The following is a 19,641-nucleotide window of genomic DNA, read 5'->3' on the forward strand; positions in this document are numbered from 1 at the left end:
GCTGCTTGCCTTTGATCACTTTATCCCTTGCTTTTCCCACTCTGATTGGTACCTACATGTCCTAGGGTAACTTTATGATGCCTGTATCCCCAGTCGTCTGCTCTGTTTGTGCTGTATATTGAGTCCTGTGCCTTTAAGACTGGTTCTAAGAGCAAGGAGAAGCGCGGAGTTTGTTTTGAGAAAACTGCCTGACTCCTCCACATTCTTCTGTGGACAGCGTGTTCGGCGGAGGCTTGGAGAGACGGCAGGACAGAGATCTTGTTTTGCTTTTAGTGAGTTTCAGCTAGCTAGGGCAGAGAATTTCCCTGGACTGTTTTTTTTTCCTTTTTCTTGGAACTGTTTAAACCTGCTCTGGACTGAAAACCCAGGGGAGCACTGGGGGCTGCACCTGTGGCCCACCGGGGCCTGGACCTCGGCATTTTCCAGCAGCGCCGGAGAGACTGGGACTGAGGAGAGACTGAGAGAGAGCCGAGCTACGCCCACGGCAAGGACTTTCTCAATTTGCCTTCTCACTTCAGAAAGAGAGGTTTTATTGTTTCACATTATTCATTCTTTATACTTGTATGCACTTCATTTGTTTAGTAAAATAGTTTTTTCCACTTTTCTCCAAAGGTTGTTTTTTTTTTACCGGACCAGTTGGAGGGAGGGGCTACTTGGGTTTGCTTCCTTAGAGGGATCCTATACAGGGGTTTTCTCCCAAATTTGTCCCAAACCAGGACACTACAAAACATCTACCATAAGTAAAATCTTTCTAACATTAACTGGTAAGTAGTACCTTTGTGTACAGAAATCAAGACTTCAGGCATCCTCACTGTGGCCCTCTGTCAGCTTGGGGTGTCTGCCGAGCGTGTCTGGGCTGCTCGCAGCATTCGTACCCGTGCTGTGGGTGGCAGGCTTATGTCCCCATGTGTCCCCATATGCTTCAATCAATCTTTTTCACCTACAATCCTATCATAATGTAAGTATATTGCAATATCACAAGCAGCTCCATATTGCCAAACCTTTTTAACCTGCAACCCTGATGCACAATTGTAAATTTCAGTGAAGGTCTGTGCACACCAGAGCATCTTGTCCTAGCTGCTACATATCCCCAAAGGAAACCTTTTCAGAGCTGGAATCTAGTCTACAATGAAACATCTTTCCAAATACCTGTCAGCTTTTAGGGTTGTGCTGTATTAGTCATATACACAATGTTTTGTGTGACCAAGTTTCAACAAAGAACATGTTTTCTCTTTCTATATGTGTCAACTTGTACATATGTTTTCAACCCTTACTTTGTTATCTTTGTTATTTCTTCAATTTCAGCTTCAAGGTCTTTTTTTAGCAACAAAGAAGTGGATAAAATTGTGATGAAAATTTACTCTTAAGCCTGGGCTTTCAAGTTCAGTCTGTCTTTCTGAATAATTGCTTACATTTTATTTACAATCTACCATAACATATGTTTTTCCCTCTAAAACTATTAGAGTGTTCTCACTGACTTCTTCTTAAAAGCCCTCTTAGCTGCTAACCTCTAATTCTATTTTGCAAAATCCCTGACTCTATGATCTTCTCATGTAGTTTTTATATGTTTCAATTAAAGCCTGATCTAGTTTCTCTTTCCTTGACTACACACTGTCTCTGTCTTGCTTCAAATTTTTTATGTTCTCTTCTGATTTAGACGCATTGGTTTCCTGTTTCAGATGTCACCCAACAAGTTTTTAAGAGAGCATCACAAGCAATACATTGCCAACACAGCTATTAGCCCCATTAAATACATATTATTATCAATAAAAGTATAGGTAAAGCTAACCTATAAATGCATAGCAAAACTTTCATCATTAATTAGGAACCACATCCCATCTCATCTCATCAGAAGTTACCCAGGCTTATACAAAGAGCACTATCTCCTAATCCAACTGCAACCAGCATGGCTGGTGAGGGATTTGACTCAGATGAAAACTGACCTCAATAAATTTGTATGACATTCAATATAAATGGTGATACTCTGTAGGCAGAAAAGACAAAGAATATTTAACATCTCAAATTTGATTTCTTCCAGTGCAATATTTAGGTCTCATCCATCATTACTTTTGGTGACATCTTAGAATGGGAGGAGGATACTCCATCATCTCTGAAAATCCTATGTACTTCTATTCTTCTTGTTAACTGCAAGACTAAATTGCATGCAAGGAAAAAATCTGAAGCCTGTAAATGCTTCTAGGTTTTAGATTTTTGCTGAATATGTTTGGGAAACACTTAAATTAGGTCCAATTAGTCGTCAATCAATCTAGTTGAAGAAATTATTCTTTTGGCTGCATTCACAGGAAACTGTTAAAAGTAAATTATAGTTCTCTGATTGCTAAAGACTGGAGAAAAAATTTCCCTTCTTCACTCCTAACAGCATACTTCTCTATTTTTAATCAGAGCTGTTGAGTAGTTTGTCCTGGGCAAAGAAAAACGTGCATACAGAAACTGATTTGGAATTCATTTTTAATAATAGGCAATAGATACAGATATTTAATAGGCAAAGGATACAGGATGGATTTTTTTCTTTTTCCCTACAGGCAGCCCCTCTTTGAATGCCATGTAAAAAATGTGATTCAGACAAAAGTGACTCAGGTGTGAATATTGTTTGATCTACAGCTGGCAAGAACAACTGCACTCATTAAGCTGGGCTTTTATGAGGCTCACTGCGTGCTCATGAGCCAACTTGAAACAAATCTAAATGGATGATAAAATTAAAAAAGTTTTACTAAGCTGGCAGAATCAAAATGAGGTTACAGGAGAAATCAAATTCCATGTAGATAAATCGGCAGTATAAGAAAATTAAGTTATCAATTTATCAAAGAATTACACATATAAATTGTCAAACACATAATCACACCTTCTTTACTCAGTCATGTATAAAGTCAATGAGAATATGGCAAGAAGGGCAAACATGGCATAGATATGGCCTTAAATTTCTTCAATTTCCCACAAATATTATGGAATCAGTACTGATATCACCGTTCTTACATAGCAATCCATTCAGATGTGTTTTTACTGTGTCATCAGTTCTTAAATTAACTTGGTGACTTTCAGAAGTGGAGTACTGGGGAAGGACAGGCTGCATTTTTTTTTCACCTCATTGTAGTAACTCCAGTCTTGGCCAAAAAACTGTATTTTATTTTCAAAGACCCATTTAAGCAGAGAAAAGTGAATGGTATTTGCCAGCCATAAGAACTTAGTCTTCTTCAAAAAGGGTTATTTCCTTCAGGCAAAATCCAAGCAAAGGTTTTCCTGAAGGCTGGGGTTACGCAGCAGCTCGGGGACACTGTGAATAACACTGACACTTGGGAGAGAATTAAATGTGCCTTGAAAGGGGAATTTTGACTTAAAAAGGGGAAGCTTCTTTTGCACAGAGAGTACTTGCTATAAGTAGCACAAATGTATTTGTGATGGGAAAGAGCGGATTTTCTGTGATCTGGGCTTTTTGCACACGGTGGAAGACAGACACTGAGGACAGAGGAAAGGATGAACGTTTCTGTTATCAAGTAAGATCCATACTGGAGTATTTTGCTGCCTCTGAGATGGGAACACTGGAGAAAGAAATAAGGCATTCCCCAGTATTGTAGTAATCCTTTTGATTGAATGCTTTTGCATTTTTTCTTTATCTGATAATGATTTGGACAGTTACAGACACAAGCATTTGTAATGCTCCTATAAACAAGTAGGAGCACACCTTCATAAAAACATAATTGCTATTAGTGAAGTGGCTCCACAGCTGCTTTTGAGCGACAGCTGCTATCATAGCAGCTTCACACACATCACTTACTTCCTGGGGCAAGCTGACCAGGTTATAGCAGAATGAGCCAGACCTCATCCTGTGGTGGCATCAGCACAATCATTTCCAGACTTCCTGGAGCAGGATGCTTATAATTAAGACCTGGGCAAAAGGACCAAAGTGGATCTCCAGGGCGTTGTCTGATCATACACATTATAAGGAGGCTGGTCCTAATTTACACCAGTGAATACAAGAATCACGTCCTTTCTTCACAGCTCAGTTCTAGTGGTTGAAGGGAGAAACCAAAACCAAAAGGCAGAATCTTTTCCTTTACCTTTGTAAAGTTAATGTGTCATAAGAAGCACTGTGAGAAAATCAATATGTGTCCCCAGAGTGATTTCTGCACTAGAACAGAGGCTTGGCTCATTTAACGGAGCTACTGAAGATCACATTTCATTTAATAATTGAAATTAATTTATTGCAAGAAAAGTAGCACCTGATCAGCCATCCTCCTGTTTAAAAAGCAGTATGAGATTTGTGTCACATGCCCAGCTGATTTTGAGAGACTCCTACAGAAAATAAAGAATTTAACACCTGAGAACTAAGCATAGAATATATTGCATGGCAGCTATTCCTTGTTAGCTGTGTTTGTATAGTTATACATCTTTCTGTACATCTTTCTGTATACATCTTTCTGTACAGCACACACCTTGACACCAGAGGTGCCCTGCAAACTGCTATTTGAAATTATGCCTGTACTGCATTGTGTAGCCATGATGACATTTCCAGGCAAAGTGTCCTATGCAGAAATAGGAGGCTTGGAAGAGGGACAGCCTGGGAATGGGTATTTACATTCCCTCTTCTGTACAATGACTCTTGAAGAGTCTCCAGCAACGGACTGGCCTGTGAATCAGGTGTCACCACTAAACTGTGACCTGTGTGGGAACAGGGGTGTGCTCCCTTTCCATTTCACTGCAAAGTCAAACAGGCTGCTGTGATTTGGTGAGACGTAAACCCAGCAATTACTGCTTCCCAGCAGATGAGTTTACTTTACTAGCCTTGATGCAAGTGTGAGAGCTGGGAAAGGAGGACAGACGTCACCTATCATACCTGTGATGCAAAAGTGGTTCAACCAACTTGCCTGCTGTGTGGCCAGGTATGGCTTAAAGCGTGGAAAATTATGTACACCTGACCTGTCCTTTAGGTGGAACTCAAACACCACAGCTAATCCAAACAAATGTCTAATTCTGGTTTGGTGACGTCCTTCCCCTCTGAATTTCCCCCACAGTTTCACTTGCGGGGAGAACACGTTTGTGTCCTATGATTTGTGCAGCGGTACTCTGTGTCATTAGGCAGCCGCTGTGCCCTCTTTCAGAGATACCTGCCCCAAGTCGTGGATGAAGGATTCTGCTTGCAGAGGCACTGGAATGCTCCATGATCTCTGGACCAAAGGTATTATTTAAATAATTGGTGTTTTATAGTTGTCATTAAAAGAGGAGTTTCTAGATATTAGAGAAAAGTGATCCCAGAATCACAGTGAAAGTCACGGTTCTCCTGGAGGTCTTAGATAGAATAAAAGGATATTGCAGAACGGGAAGGGATACAAAATGCATTCAGAAGTCAAACATTAGGAAGACAGAGGATCAGATTTTCTTCATGTAATAAAAAATAATTAAACAACAAGCCCAGAATTTTTAAATTTAATTTGGAATGAAAGATAGTTATAAACAAATGAGCAGTAGAAAAAGTTTTGTAATTGATTAAAACAGTGACAATTTTCTGACTGGGGAAACACATAGGAAACACAAGTTGCCTGGATAATGTATGTCTTTAAAATATGTCCCTTGTTGGATAGTTGTATGGTCTCATGGCTTAGTATTAGGGTGGAGGGCATCATAGAATTCTTTGAACTTGCCATGTGAAGGAAATTTTCTTAAGGTGTGATTTCCTTTAATAAGACTTGTACAAATCAGCCTGTATTTATGACATGGGTGAAGGCTGGTGAATGCATTTTAGGATAATTTAATTTACAAGTCCCTGGGATAGCCTCCTATTCAGCAGTGCAAAGTCTTTTTCACTGATGTCCTGCCTCCGGGAGGCTCACAGCACTGCTCATGGAGCTGTTCAGTGTTGCATAGGGTGGAAATTTTGGAAAAATCCCCATGCTAGAAAAATAAAAAGAGTAATTTACTAGTTCAGTGTTTTGTTTTGAGTTCAACATGGAGCAGGAGAGTCTTCCATAGAATAAGTGTACCTGTTGTAAGAAAACAAGGTAATTAACACTGTGGGAATATGCAAGAAAAGAACATTTTGGAAGGAGCTTAAGGGTAATGAAGGAACTTAGGAGTCAAAGAGCACAGATATGACAGTGTCTTTCAAAAGATAATGACTACATCCAAAACTGAAAACAGCAAAAAAGAGAGCAAATGAAAACCCAGGCAAGCACACCTGACACAAAACTCTTGTTTACTACAAGACCTTAATGCTTTACTGTGCCTACTGGGGTTTTACGTGCTGGTTTCACTTGCTGGATTGGGAGGAACAGGAGAGAGAAAGACAATCTCAAAATAAGCCAGGGCTTTCTGGAAATTGCCCTCAAAAGTAAAAGTTGCTCTTTTTCCCAAACATTGATGTTAGAGTTTTTGCCATCCAGAGGGATCTTGACATGCTTGAGAGGTGGGTCAACGTAAGTATCACAAAGTTCAACAAAGCAAAGTGCAAGGGCCTACACCTGGCTTGTGGCAACCCCAGAGACACCAACAGGTTGGTGAAGTGAAATGATTGAGAGCAGCCCTGTGGAGAAGGACTTGGGCTTGATGATTGATGAAAAACTCAACAATAGCAGGAAGTGTGCACTCAAAGCCCAGAAAGCCAACCATACCTTGGGCTGTATCTAAAGCAGCATGGCCAACAGACTGAGGGAGGTGATTCTCCTCCTCTCCTCTCCTCTCCTCTCCTCTCCTCTCCTCTCCTCTCCTCTCCTCTCCTCTCCTCTCCTCTCCTCTCCTCTCCTCTCCTCTCCTCTCCAAGCCAGGTTGGATGGGCTTGGAACGACCTGGTCCAGTGGGAGATGTCCGTGCCATGGGCAGGGGGCATTGCAACTAGGTGTTCTCTAAGGTTTCTTCCAACTCCTAACATTCTATGATTTTATGATTCAGGACAGGAATCCCACTGTACTGAGCCAAGTGGGAACTGCCTCATGAGTTTCCTCAGACTGGTTTGGAACAAACCAAAGCCTTTATGAATCAGGCCTGTATGAATCAGGCCATGTTCTCATATGGTTTCTTCTCCTTCCAGGGATTGCACTGCAGAGATAGTAAAGAAAGAGTTGAGTGTGACTCCTGACTGCATACTGACATAATTTCAATTAATATAGTTATCCATTTTCATCTGTGATATCCACACGTGATTTGTAATTGTGAGTCATGGAGACACCTCCAGGAATGGCTGAGAAAGCTTCAAAAGGGAAGAAAGACACGCCATGTATGCTAGCTTTATTTGGGAAGGGAAAATGTTTACCTCCCTGTGGACTGACCTCACATTATTCAGGATGTTAGAGACAATTTTAAAGCCCTGGGTCTTCAAACCATTCCCATCTCATCAGTTATCACTGGCACCATGAAGAAGTGCCACTTCCACAGGTGGATGCACTCAGCCTGTGAACAGCAAAACTACACATCCACTCACAGACTCACAATGCCTATCTGCCCTCTCTTACCTGGCCCCCTTTGACTGCTGGTCAGTTCTGGGACACAACAAGACTTTCAGAGGCCTGCACATATAAGAGAGAATTGAGCTCAGAATTGGTATTGAATATGACAAAGGAATGGTGTAAGTAGCCCACAGTGATACTGTGTAATACCCCTTCCTCCCTTCAGTCTTCCAGACACCGGCTCCAAGGATTTGGTTAAAGTTGGTTAAAGGCGTTTTATCAAAAAGGAGAAGAAAGGCTGCGTGCAGCGCTGAAGTTGTAGCGGCCCAATTAATGATTCAGCAATTCTCTATAAAGCAGCTCCCATGGGAGAAGCAGCTTGTCACACTCACACTCAGTGACATGCAACTCCCCTCCACAGGGAAGGTGGGTGTACACCCCTCTGCAGAATCACGGGAGCCTTCTTCATGCCAGCACTCCCAAAAATGTTCCTTCTCCTGGAAGACAGCAGCCAGGAAAACATGTAGGAACTCTGAGACTTCTGTCTTCACAACTCCAAATCCAAACCATAAAGAAAGGCATGCAGTGTTATTTGATATATTTGCCTGGGTTTTTTCTCTCTCACTCTCATTTTCAGTTCTGATTTTGGTCTTTGCTTCTGAGACAGTCATTGCAAAACATGCAGTACACTCTCTCCACTTATGCCAGTAGTTGCTGAATTGCTTTAATTTCTCCTCTTAGACACCTGCACTTAATTAAAAAAAAATTGAGCTATTCTTTATTTTTCACTTGACTGAAAGCCAAAATTCTTATATGTAGGATGGAAATATGATGGCTGCAAAGAAGTTTCTGTCCTTTTCAGGGGCTTGGCACAGGCATTTTTACTTAGGCAGTCAGTTGTCTGGTTTACTTCAGTGGGGCCCAGCCTGGGAGGGGAAAACCCCTCGACAAATTTTACCATGCAGTTGGGTGGCTGGAGCAGAAAAAGAACAACCTCTGTCTATGACAATGGATTCTGCATGAGCCCTCCCTCCCCTCCCACCTCTTCTACTATGACAGGTGGGTCAAAAAAGAATTACCTATATCCTCCAAGCCATGTGGACTTCTTTCTCCTCTTTGCTAAGAAAAAGCAGGATGAAGTTGGAAAAAATACCATTGTCAGTCCTATACATTACAGTACACTCACAAAACACATGTCGGTGGACTGAGTGGAATTTTGTATTAAACAGAAAAATACACCAGTTATAGAAAGACCTGGAGCACGGGTAAAGACCCAAGTGTACTAGCCTAAAATAAAACATGACAAAAAATGGGAAAACTTCCATCAGGAAAGTGTACTACTAGTGTGGACAGCAGACAGCAACCTTACTGTTTCTAGGTAGTATGAGAGCTGGAGAGTTTTACATCTGCTCCTGCAAAAGAGGTTTCTTTGGAGCTGTTTGAAGGGTGAGAGCACAGGACTTTGGCAAGAGTGGTAGGGAGGCTTTTCCCAACTATATGGAAAAAGCTCACAAAAAACACAAAAGTGCCACTAAAACACAAAGAAGCAAACACAGAACAGGTGCAGGTGCCAGTCTCAGGGTGCATGGGAATGACATTTGGCTGTTTACCAGGACAATGGACCTTTACACCACATGAGCAAAGCAGCCAGAGAAGTATTTTGCTTAGGAGACAAGACATAGAGGGTTTTTCTTGTTTTCTAAAGGGAAACTAATTTTTTCCTTTACCGTGAACTATGTGCTGTTTAGCATCAGCTCTCTGTATCATGTATCATAGGATTTCTCTGTTATCCTTTACTATTGTTAAGGATAGGTTCTTGTTGCGAAACTGGAGATCCCACACTTCATCAGTTCTGGTAGCTGACATCACCAAGACGTCTCCCCCACCTCTTCCTTCTTCATTACACTCTCCTCCCCCTCTACTTTCAATTCCCCATCCTCTTCCCCACACTACCAGGTCAAGCATGCTCCCCATTCCTCTTTCCTCTGCTCCAGGCATTTTGGGTACTTGTCCTGCCCTTTGGACCCCAGGGACTCTGTGTTTCTCCCATGGCATACACAGTCTGCAGTAATCTTGCACCGCATCATCTCTGTAAACCAGAGACCTGCCATGGCATGCTAGTTGTGGTTGCTAAAGCCTGGGAAACACATAGAAGTCCTTACACCAGTCTATGGCAAAAGGTGAGATTAACTTTCTCAATACTCTCTCTCTTGCTATAACTTCTTGTTTTACCACTTTTTGGGGAGTACTGGAGTGTTTTCAACCTCTAACATCTTTCTTTCTTTCCTTCTTCTTACAGTGCCATGGAGGTCTGCATATTCTTCCTTTGTGCTATGATACTTCTCCCAGGTAAAAGGCACATTTTTAATTGTTAAAACTGTTTTGATTGTGTCCTGCTATGTGATACTTTCTCATCCACTGAGAAGCTTGTTCCTTAGTAGTATTAATTACATCCATCACTCAATCAAGGTCATACAGCCTATGTGACTTGTATTTAAATATTGTGTGCAGGGACTCTATAAAATACATATACTAAGTACTTTCTCTTCAACTTTATAGCTTTACATTCCATTTATTTTGTTGCTCTTAAATCCTCAATTTAAATCTGTGTTTAAAATGTGTGTGTATCACCTGTGTGCATTATAGAGAAGAGCAGTACTAAACTGAAAATTGGCAGTTTGATATGGGACAACTGGAGTTGGAGGCAGCCACAGAGATCATTTTGCGGTCTGGTGCTCTGGAAGAACAGTCAAAACTGCACCAGGAGAGAGACTGTAACTCTTCTCCTCCTTTTGAACACAGCAGCGATGTTTGTATCTTCTGGGACAGAGGGCTGCATTTCTTATTCCAAGAAAACACAGTCCTCCCAGACCACTACCACTCATAATACTGGGCACATGCATGGGGGAAAGCAGGAGAAAAGTCATCCCTTGTGTAGTGCAGTTCATCCTTTCTTTATATGAAGGCAAAATTGCGTTTATTGACCATTTCTGTTAACAAGATCAGCAACAGAACAGCTAAAGCTGACATTTACTCTGTCATTAAATTCCAAATTAATTACAGAACAGTTAAATCTGACATTTAATTTGTCATTAAACTTTAGATTAATTCTTGATTGAGACTGAAAATGTTCACCTGCTTCTGACCTTCTGGTCTTGCATTCCCTAGACATATTTACCATGCAGTGTGTACTTCACAGTTTCTTCAAAGATTTAATGCTGTGTTATTTTCTTAGGAGAATTAACTCTTTAAACAGAAATTGTGCAACTATCTTCTTTGTGGCAGAATCTCATTACACTCAGGATGCTACAAGCAAGGATTGTTTGGATCTTTGGCCAGCAGATAAGTGTTCTAAAATATAGATGCTCATGATCTCTGTGTGGTAGGCCTTCTTTGGAAAGTAAAGAAAAGGAAGAAAAATAAGAAACAGTTTTATGACCTGATCTCCAAAACACTAAAAGAATCCGTTTGAACAACTACGTGCTCGGTCATACCTAGTGGGAGAATTTGTGCTTAAATGCCAGCATTTTTATTTCCATTGTCATTAAGTGTTGGGACTCTGAGTTCAACTTGATACTCTTTTGCAGCTGGTGGAAATCTTAATTTTTGTTTCTCTCTCTGTCTAAGGTATTGCTGCCAGTGTGCATCCAGTGAAAGCATTTCTCCATCACACTGTACACCTATCCTGCTATTTTCCAAACTCTCAGAAAATTGACGTAAAGAACTTAATAAATTTTTGGCAAAAAGACATTAATAAAGTGGTGCACGAAGTATATTATGGCCAAGAAAAATATGAGAACCTTAGTCCTGAATATATAAATCGCACCAAGGTGGACACGGGAAAATGGACCTTGCAGTTGTTAAATGCAGGGATTGAGGACGAGGGACGCTATCAGTGTATTATTATGCAAAAAATAACTGAACGAGCAACAGAGGTCATACACAAATCTGAGTGCTCACTGCACATCATTGGTAAGTAATTTCTTCCAATTGCCATCTGGTCTGTGGGATTCTCCATGATTTTGTTCAGTCCAGAAATATGGGTCCTGTCTCCAGGCCCCTGAAAAAACATGCCTGCTCTGGAGCAGAATTTCTAAAGATGGATAAGAGACTTGCTTCCTCCAATTTTTATGGCTTTTAGGACTCTGGAAAATAAACTTGTTTATTTGCATCTGACAAACTACCTTCTATTAAAAGTAGCAGTAGTTATCAACATTGGTGGCAAATTAGAATTGAAACATAGCAAGATTTCTGCAAACACGCAGCTATTTTATGATCAAATAAATCACAGGGAAAATAAAGAAAAGAACAGCTCACATGGAGGAGCAGAAACTCATATGTTCAGTTAAAGAAAGGCAGAAAATACCTCTGGAAAAAAAATGAGTACATACATGAGATTTAACCTGATTTTTTGCATCAGAGAATTTTTTGTAATCAGAGGAAAAGGCAGTAAACCTTTTAACAGGAAAATGGAAGTGAGGCACCAATGTTTTCTTCACATTTTCTAATATTTTTTAAAATTTGTAATATATAATCCTAATGTTTCTCTATTTTAAACTATTCTGTTTGTAACATTTATCCATATACTCTTGTTCTGTCTTCCACTGTGATAGTGCTAGTCATTAATAAAACAGCTTCTAACCTGCACTGGTGTTTTCAGGCTTCAGCATACTGCTTTAAAAGAGAACAGGCCAACTGTAACAGCAGCCAAAAACAGAGTACCAGGACAATAAACCCTATTTAGCTTTGTGCTACTAGCAAGTGTTCCCTTGGTCCACAGACAGAAAGTGTAGATTCTTAATTTTGATTCTCCCAAGATCTACTGGAGAATCATTTTCAGTCAAGTTTTGGAGCTCAGAAACTCACAATGTGCACTTAGTATAAAGGCCCCCAGTTTAAGAAGATGTGTAGCATCAACTGCTCAGCCAATTCAAAGAGTTGAATCAGTTATCAGCTTAGCCCACATCTGAGCAACATTACAGATGTCACACACTTGGGACTAAAAGTCTCCTACACCTTTTAATGTTTAGCTTAGGAAGGCAGTTTTAACAATGTGCTCTTGTCTTCCTTCCAAATTACTCTCTGTTCAATAAACTCCCAAAGGAAGGAGCAGTATAAAACCATATTAAAAAAAAACCTCAAGCCCTTCAAAACAATTAGATGAAAAATGCAAATATTGAAATGTACTTTTGCTTAGAAGCTGCTTTTTAAATAGAATCTTATATCATATATGGAGGGATTTTTGTAGTTTGGCATGTCACACTTAAAATAGGCATAAGAAAACTGAGGGTTGTACAGGAATGACAGGGCAGTCCCACAAGGCTATCTAGATCACTTGGTGACAAAGTATTCAGAAATACTGCAGTAGCTTCGAATAAAATTTAAACATGTTACCTTTATGTATTGCATTAGTACAATATATGTATAGCATGAAACTGTGTCAGGGGAGGTTCAGTTTGGATATCAGGAAACAGTTTTTCACCCAGGGGGCAGGAGGTCAGGCACTGACAGGTTCCCCGGGGAAGTGGTCACAGCACCAAGCCTTACAGAGTTCAAGAACAGTTTGAACAACACTCTCAGGCACATGGTGTGACTTTTGGGTATCCTGGGTGGGGCCAGGAGTTGGACTTGATGATCTGTGATCTTTGTGGGTGCCTTCCAACCCAGGAGATTCTAGGATTCTATTCAAATGTTAGCTGGATTTCATACAGCCAGGATGACTTATATAACAACGGACTCAGATCCTTCTCCGGAAAAAAAAAAAGGGAAGGCTTCACAGTGGAAAACTTTGGCTCTTAAAAATGCAGGGTAGGGACAATGGTGACAAGCAGCTTAACTGGAAAATCTGCTGTTGTGGCATGTCTGCAGTGCTTCCTCTGGATAGATCAATGAGGGAAGTAGGTGAGACTAGAGAAGCGGTTTCAAAATATGCACTGCTCAAAGCATTGAGACTGAGATGATGTCACAAGAGAGTCTTGCAGTTTCTCATTTTAAAGAAGATGTTGAAAAACTGAAAAGTGAGGCAAAAAGCTCTAGCAGAATTATCTGAAGGCTGGAAAAAATACAGTCCAACTAGAAACATTAAAACAACAATCTGATTACCTTATAACACAGAATAAGGAGAAGAGTTTTGTTTCTGGAATGTGGAAAACTGGAACACATGTAAAATATTGGATATTAAAAGAAAAATACTGGATTAAAAAAAAAGTTAAATGCTAATTAATTAATTCAGTGACCGTCAGTGTCTGGAAAGAAGTAAGGCAGATGGTTACTTAGGAAAATAGAACAAAAGCAAGGTGATTAAGCCATTAAGAAAAATATTAAGGGCTTGATGGACTGCTGTTTCTTGAGGTATTTAATCTAATCCAAAAGCTTTTTTGGAAGACACTAAATACAAAAGGCTTCCTGAAATGTGCTTTTCTTTTAACAAACACAAACCTCATATACGTAGCAGTGTGTGCCCTGCGTGCAGCCAGCATCACTTTTCAGTAAATTGAGGTTCCAGAAGCTATAAAAGGGAAGTGCAGGGTATGTTCCACTATTTCTACTTCCTTACTGTCAATAAGATTAAAGCCCTTAAATCACTTGGATGTTGTGGCAAGTTTCATAGGCATGGATTATGTTCCTGCCATCCCTACAAAATACCAAGGAGAGAATAAATACTCCAGACCAGAAGTCTGACAGCAGTCAGCTAAGCAAGTCAGACCTTGAGTTTTCCTGAGGGACAATTTAACTAAATTTTGCGGTATAAAGAAGGGGGGGCTTTTTCAGTTTTGAATTCATATCTACAACTCTCTTGGGGGGATTTAAGTGACAAAGCTAAATCCTATGCATTGTGTACTAGGATAGAGAAAATAAAAGCAACATCATGTTTCTTCATTCATCCATATTAAGAATCCTCTAGGGCAAGGATTAGATCCTTGTTCCAGCACATTGAGCGTGTGTGCAGAAGAGTGAGACCCTCTTCAGACTCATTTTTCTAAGAACCCTTTTTCCCTTTTCCAATATTTTTCCATATTGTCTCTAGTCCTATTAGCCCTAAAATAATGAAGCGTTTTCAAGGAAATCTTGAGTCTATTGCTCAGGATTTGTTTCTGATTTTTGAGGAGGTTGTTGGGGGCTTTTTTATCTTGCTATATGCCAACTTGTGGTCAGTATTCTGGCAACATTCCCTCCTTCTCCCTTTCCATTACAGTCTACTATTTTTACTATGAACCTGTAACCAAACAAATCCTGATTGAGAATAGATTATTCAAGAGAGAGTATTGGTTAAAAGCTTCCATTTATCATTCATATTTTATGTTTAAATAGTTCTACCCGGTCTCACTATTTCTTGCATAGGAAACTTGGCTTTTTAAAGAAACAGGTGTGTTTTTCATTGATTGTGATGCGTATTCAATGACTGAAAATAAAAAACCCTTATGCTATAGTCATTTCCATCAGAAAAGCTAAGCTAAGGGAACCCTACCACAAAGTGATGATTAATTAAATGCTGCAAAATGTTTACTTACAATACTGACAGACACCAGGGATATTTCTGCTTAAGGCAGCACTGCACTTTGAACTTACCCCACCTGAATTCTCTCAGGTGATTCCTTTATATACACTTCCCAGTTAGAAGTCTGTGGGTTTCCCCTTACCCACTCAGGAGGTCAAAGGTAGGGAGCATTGTGGTCCTTCCCCATTTTCTGCTTAAGCCCTTATGTGTAAGCAGGGCAGGTTTCATTACTCTGAGGTATTAATGTGTCTAAAAGAGGTGGGAGAGACAGATGCCCATTGTCTGGCTGATCAGACTTCCATCCTTGAAACACCCTGAGAGCAAGAAGCAGCAAGTCTACATACAGACCAAAAAAATGCCATACAAATCCCTCCTAGGAATGCCCATTGTCTTCCTGAAGAAAATTGTTTAGACTTGTTTCTGCCTGAAAATCTTAAATAACTGGCAGGGACTGGCACAAATATGATGTGTCTGGCTCATGATGCTCTGTCTTTGGTCTATTTCAGCCAACTATAGTCAACCTGAGATAGCAGAACTGCACTCCGGGGAACTAAAGCCCAACGGATACTTGAATCTTTCCTGTTCTTCCAGTGGAGGTTATCCAGAGCCCAAGGAGATGACTTGGTTAATTTCACATGAGAACACAACACACAGCAGTACAGCTCACATGGATGTCTCACAGGATGCTGTGACAAAGCTGTACAACGTTACCAGCAAGCTGAATATCCCGGTTCCAACAAAGAGCCACACTAATATTAGCTGCTTGCTTCACCTTAAGGAGCAACTGGGAAGCCTTATCTCAGTCCCACTGGGCATAGGTGAGTCTCTGTTCACCTGTTCCGATTTCTGTGTGGGTAGGAGCAGGCAGTACTGCAGCACAGCTGATCACAGACAGCAGCATGGTCATGGCAGGGAATAAACTCTACGTAGGAGTAGAAGTTGGTTAAAAGGGTTGTATGTTCTCCATCCTCTTCACCACTGAAATTCCTCTCTTTTCCACATGGGAAATCTTATTACAGCAAAGAGAGGGGACAAAGAAAGAATTGCTACACAATCCAGAACACAGCCCTATTGATCCCCTCCCTGGAATATGCTGCAGTGGCAACAAAGCAACCCAGGAGTCTGGATCAGGCAGCAACCAGTCTCTGGAGGTGACGGCTGTTGGGAGAGGTTGTCACTTCACAAAATCAGAGAACTGGTGCGGCTGGAAGAGGCACCTGGAGATGATCTAGTTCCACCACTTTGCTCAAGTAGGGTCAACAGGTAGCACAGCGCTTTATCCAGTCGAATTTTAAACATAGATTAAAGACTCCACAACCTCTCTCAGAAAACTCTTCCAGAGTTTGACTACCCTGAGAGTAAAAAAGGGGTCTATTGCTGGTTTAAAGTGCTTGAGCTGCTATTCTCAGTTATTATTTAGAAAGAGGCAGAAGGTTAACAGAAGAGTCACATGGACCATATTTGGCTCACAAACTGCCAAACAGACTGTGCTGAGTTTAAGTGTAAAGACCATGAAACTTGGACTAATATTGGAAGCATTCCTGGTGGTTTTCATAGCATTTGGCAGAATGAAGTGCACATTCCAAAATGACTCTTTGGGGATTTTTCTTCTCTGAGATTGTGTCTTTTTTCAGACACCTCTTGTAAGAAGAAGCTGGGGACCTGAGTTCCATTATGACTTTACTGCCAGATTATCTCAGGGCTCCACATGGCTGATCCTTTCTTTAAACCAAAGCGGTATTTTATTTATCTTCTGGACCATGAAAACTTCCTTTCACATGTTTTTGTTTGTAAGCTATGGCACAAGAACATCAAAATAAAGACAATTCCCACTACGGTCATAAGTTCGTTTGGCTTGCACGTGTCTCTTTTAGACAATGCTGAAGATGGAGAGCTGTGCTTCAATTAACAGGAACAGGGAGCCAAGAGGGAAAATTAGCATTGCAGGAAGACCTACCAGGGTAAACATGCTGATGTAAAAGATATTTGCCACTTGTTTGGAAAAAGTTCCACAGTGCAGTTTCCTAAATATAAATTTAGCTAAAACATTAAGTTATCAACACCAGATATGACAAACTGCCTCTGATGTCTTTGCATTCTAGGGCTTTTAAATACTATTAAAATACAATTCAAAAGTCTTCTAATGTTTGTTCAGCTCTGCACATTGCTCACGAGTCTTGAAATGGTTATATTAGTTATGGTGCTGAATCTTCCTCTTTTCTCTTCAATTCTTTTCTCCTCTTTGGCTTTATGAAAATAGATACCTGACAGTGATAGTGGGTAAGAAACCAGGAACTCCACACAAACATAAGTTTTGTTTGGCAATAACTGAAGCTCTATCAGCTGCTAACCCTGCCAACCAAAACCTCCAAAACACAAAAACCAGAAATAGAGGGAAAGTCCTTTGAATTCCCTGCTACTTTCACATCCCTTACAGCATTTCATTAGGCTTTGACCATCATTTCCAACAGACACCAAGTAGTAACGTTTTTCCAACTTGTACGTTGGCACAGTGGCTGCCTCATAGGCTCTTCAATGAATTAAGTTGCTGATCTTTCACACGTTACCCAAATCTCAGAAAGAGTGTTCACCTGCAGGAACAGCTTTACTGCTGTTGAAATGACCGGTGAGACTAGGAAGTTTCACTAGTTATAGGAAAGGTAAATAAAACAATGTGGGTAGTGATTTATTGACATTGTTAAAGCAAAAAGGATGCCAAGGGCCTCCACCTAAACTTCTATTTCATGTAGCTTCGGGATAGAGTGTTGAAAGTAATTATCACCAAATGAAATCTTTGCTGTGTGTATCTTTCTGTTTTCTTATTCAGAGATACAAAAGAAAGAAATGGAGCAAGCAAAGATAAATTTCTTTGGCCCAGTTATAGCTGTGGTTGTACTGATCACTTCTGCACTTCTTCTGGGTTTTCTGATATTAAAGAAGAACAGAAATATCTTGTCTACCAACCAGAGTAAGTTACTACTTGTCATTCAGCTCTACCGTTCCTCAACTCACAGGCTTTACCTTTTGTAAACATCCCTTTACCTACTTTCAAACTGCTGGCAGAAGGTTAGGTTTCATGTTGGACTTAAGCTTAACTTCCTAGGACAATTTAGTTCCTGTAACAACTTAGTCCATCCTGCAGCAAGTCAAAGCATCTTTCTCCTGTCTCATCCTGGAATCCACTTCTCCCTCTTTTTTGTGACCTATGAGACTGCCACGGTACCAGCTTACCACCTTTTCCTGTAATTTCATCCTTTTTTTCTGGGTTTGGGGTAGATTTAGCTCTTAAAATCATTAAACCACATAAATCTTTCTTGTCTATCACCACTTATTAATGAGGTGGAGTTGGGGCAGGGAGGAGACGAACTTACATGAAGTGCACAGAAGGAACTGTGGCATCACAGATTTGAACAGAGTATCAAGGCATTGCTCCACCGCAAGCTGCCCAAATACTGGGCTGAAAGAATCATCTTGTACTGGGAACAGAATTTGATCTTGGCATTTCATTTCTCTATTTTGTTCTGAGACTAGTTCTCAGCAGTCCAGGGTTTATTCGGCGCTGAATCATGCTGACATCAGAATCTGTTTTCCTTGTAGCAAGAGGGAAATGCATTTCTCAGTCAGTCCTGTTTCCCTATACAGCCAAGGGTCCTGAGCCCCACCTTGTACTTTTCTCAAATTCTAAGATAACTGGGCACTTACTATCAACTCTTTTACAGCTCCTATTTTTCACATTTCTGTAAATCACATATTGATCTATTCTAGGTGTCAGTCTAGCAGTCTAGAAGCTATCCAGCTTGAAACTGAGGCCATCAGCCAGACTGCTGACTGGGAACAACCTCTGCACAAAGCAAAGCATGAGGTCCCACGATTTTAGAAGTTCTGCCAGAACAAAAAATCCTCCCCAGAAGCCCTACAGAACAACCTGCAACATTTTTGTGTGATGGTTGAAACCTAGTGCTCAGTGTTCTCTGCTTTTTTTTGCTCCAGAATGGTAGTAAATATGATGCTCTGCCTGTATGCATGACTACCTTTTTGTTGTATCTTTTACTATGCACTGTGATAATGTAAAATCCTGAGAGTCCATGGAGAAAACAGAGCTGCATGGGTTACAAAGGTCTCAGAAACAGAAGGAGTTAAGCCACAATCTGTGAATCATACCCATCACTGGAAACTTGATCAGAATCCATGGCTATTACCCATGGAATCATAGAATGACTTGGGTTGGAGGGGGCCTTGAAGGTCATCTAGTTTGAAACATCCTGCCCAACCATGGGCCATAAATACTTTTTATGAGGCTTTGTTCTGGTAACTTTCTTGTAAAACTTCACATCCGAAAGAGGAACTTTGGGGCACTTCTCCACCTAAAAGTCATGAAATTACTATCAAGCATTTGAAACTAGAAATAATCTAAAGGAAATACTTGCTTTAAACATAATTTGTGATTAACTTCTTTTTTTTTTTTTTCTTTTAATATCATCCAAACTTAATATACTTTATTAAGTATACTAAGTATACTTAATATACTTAATAGACAGTTAGTTCCTCCACACTTTGTTCCTCTCTATTCTGACTGAGAGTTGTAACAGTTTAGGTAAATGCAGGGATAGAAAATTATAGCATGAGGTATCTTATGTGTGTATATCTAACCATACAAATTTAGGCTGAGTAGATAATGAAAAAATATTGCATAAGTCATGTTCCTTTTTGTTTGACTGTGTTCTCCCTTCTCTTAATTTTAATTTAGAC

The 19,641-nt window shown here is 40.3% G+C and overlaps 1 protein-coding gene across 3 annotated transcripts; it reads left to right on the forward strand.

Moving 5' to 3' along the window:
- Window positions 1-220: 220 nt before the first annotated feature.
- Window positions 221-19,283, forward strand: CD86 (CD86 molecule). 3 transcript variants are annotated; one of them, XM_058419408.1, is made up of 6 exons: window positions 221-526; window positions 9,694-9,743; window positions 11,022-11,366; window positions 15,399-15,710; window positions 17,720-17,860; window positions 18,658-19,283. In XM_058419408.1, exons 2-6 carry the CDS (start codon window positions 9,698-9,700, stop codon window positions 18,675-18,677), a joined length of 864 nt encoding a protein of 287 aa, XP_058275391.1. In that variant the 5' UTR covers window positions 221-526; window positions 9,694-9,697; the 3' UTR covers window positions 18,678-19,283. The 3 variants fall into 3 exon arrangements, with proteins under 3 accessions (XP_058275391.1, XP_039912017.1, XP_039912016.1); XM_040056083.2 differs by lacking the exon at window positions 221-526 and adding an exon at window positions 5,111-5,194; XM_040056082.2 differs by lacking the exon at window positions 221-526 and adding an exon at window positions 9,351-9,574.
- Window positions 19,284-19,641: the final 358 nt, after the last annotated feature.

The sequence above is a fragment of the Hirundo rustica genome, chromosome 2 (genome assembly GCF_015227805.2).
Source record: "Hirundo rustica isolate bHirRus1 chromosome 2, bHirRus1.pri.v3, whole genome shotgun sequence".
Taxonomy (NCBI): Eukaryota; Metazoa; Chordata; class Aves; order Passeriformes; family Hirundinidae; genus Hirundo; species Hirundo rustica.